Source organism: Exophiala aquamarina (assembly GCF_000709125.1).
Source record: "Exophiala aquamarina CBS 119918 chromosome Unknown aczIA-supercont1.97, whole genome shotgun sequence".
Classification (NCBI taxonomy): Eukaryota; Fungi; Ascomycota; class Eurotiomycetes; order Chaetothyriales; family Herpotrichiellaceae; genus Exophiala; species Exophiala aquamarina.
Window position 1 is genome coordinate 3537 of NW_013550491.1, and position 2062 is coordinate 5598.

The 2062-nt window shown below is 55.5% G+C and overlaps 1 protein-coding gene across 1 annotated transcript; it reads left to right on the forward strand.

The window, feature by feature from the left end:
* Positions 1-1197: 1197 nt before the first annotated feature.
* Positions 1198-2031, forward strand: A1O9_13157 (uncharacterized protein; the record flags this gene model as incomplete). The annotated part of the gene is made up of 1 exon (XM_013397928.1): positions 1198-2031. A coding segment is annotated over one exon (834 nt), but the record flags the coding sequence as incomplete, so codon positions are not given.
* Positions 2032-2062: the final 31 nt, after the last annotated feature.

Here is a 2062-nt window from a genome sequence, read left to right on the forward strand (position 1 = left end):
ACGGGGCACCCGACCTGAGCGGCCCGCTCGAACGATAGGGCCCGGTCGATATAGACCACGTGGGTGGGTGAGTGGGCGCGGGACGGAGTTTGATGGCACTACTGGACACTTTCACGGCGGCTCTAGGAGAGGCCGGATGGAATTAATACGGCATGGACCATGGCGGTTATCGCCATTGATTTATGGAGACATGGTGAGCCCATGAGCTTCGGACCCCTGCATCGGTATGGGCCAGACCGTCGCTCTGTTTGACCCAGGGCTCCCTCCACTCTCTCGTGGCCCGGCCCTTCGAGCTTGCTTCCCAACTTCTAGAATGGAGTGTTGCCCAGACATTCCCCCACGAAATGTTTAAATTCGGCGGACGGGTCGGTTCGGGCTCACCCGTCTGCGTTGTAAGTCTCCGTGTGGTGCTCGTGTTCTTTGGTCTAGGACCGAGATGCCGCGGCTTTGGATGTCCTGCCAACTAGGCACCCACCACGACTGATCTTCACCACGCCACGCGTACATGAAGTGACTCCCCTGGTCGGTGTATTCGTCTGTATTCTAAGCGTCCTCGGAACTCTTCTCCTCGTAGATCAAGCCCAAATTGGGTGGGCATGGAGGCGGACCACCGACTTCTCTCTTTCTAATTCGTAGTTGGATTCCGATGAAGAAGTGATGCACACGCTCATCAGCATCCACTCGATCGAGGAGCATCCCGTCAGCTAGATGGTTATGGCAACAATTGGCGGAAGGTAATTGAAGTTAGGTAACTGGCGCTCATCCGGGTAAAGGGGTCCCTGAGTGAGTTTGTCTGTCTGCCGGCTCCGCTTTCTGACCATTCCCGATTCTCCTCCAATGCCGTGTCGTTCTGATATCCACGTCAGCCTAGACCACCTCGACCGATGTATCCTCGGCATGAGCCAACTCCGATGCACAATTATAGAAAAGATAGAGCTTTCAAAGCCAGAAAATGCCCCACAAGTTCTCGCGAGCCGGCAGCTGAGAGCGCATTTGCTTGCGCGTTCGAGCACACTTGGCGGTTTGTCATACCTAGGGCGGACTGTCAATTGTCAAGTACCGTCTACCAAGACAGAGCTATAAGTATCGCAGGAGGTCGCAGCAACCCCTTCCCCAACCCTCTTCCACCCAGCACTTCAATCTCCGGTTGAACCGACCCCATTATCCAGCCATCTCAACTCTGCCGACAGCTTCTAGATGTATTTCCTCGTGACAGACAAAACGCTTTACGAAAACGTTGATGTTGAGATTCGGGAGTTGCTGGAGGGTGGCGAATTCTGCAACAACAACCCAGTCGCGGCCAACCAGACACTGGAGAATTGCCGGATTTGGTATGAAGAAGGGGTATTCCACGCATGGCTTTACGCCATCTGTGACATAGACCCGATATACTATCCCCAAGACGAGGTGGACCAGCAGATTGCGGTGGAAATGTACCGGAGGGGTTACCAAACGGCCAGCGGCTGCTTTCAGCGGCGAAGGGCATCAGAGCGCGCCCTGATGGCCGTGGACAATGGCAGGAGCGAGACCCAGACGCCGTTGGATGCTCCTTTCGTGGCGGTCAAAGACCTCTCGAAAGATGAGCATCGACGCGGCCCAGATATTGTGAGCTGTCACGACGCGGGTTGCCTTGCACCATTCTATCGAGATTCGGCCCGGTTTGATGTGCTAGGCACGGAACATCCATCCACGCTGGTGAGCATGAACAACCTCGCGGTAGTGCTGAGAGACCAGGGAAGCGATGAGGAAGCAGAACAGATATATCGACAAGTGGTGAAAGTGCAGAAGGCGGCGCTGGGCGCGGAGCACCCATCCACGCTGGTGGGCATGAACAACCTCGCGGTGGTACTGAGCAACCAGGGAAAGTATGAGGAAGCAGAGCAGAAGCATCGACAAGTGGTGGATGTGAAGGAGGTAGTACTGGGCACGGAGCATCCATCCACGCTGATGAGCATGAACAACCTCGGGGTAGTGCTGAGCAACCAGGGAAAGTATGAGGAAGCAGAACAGATGCATCGACAAGTGGTGGATGTGAGGAAGACGGTGCTGGGCACGGAGCACC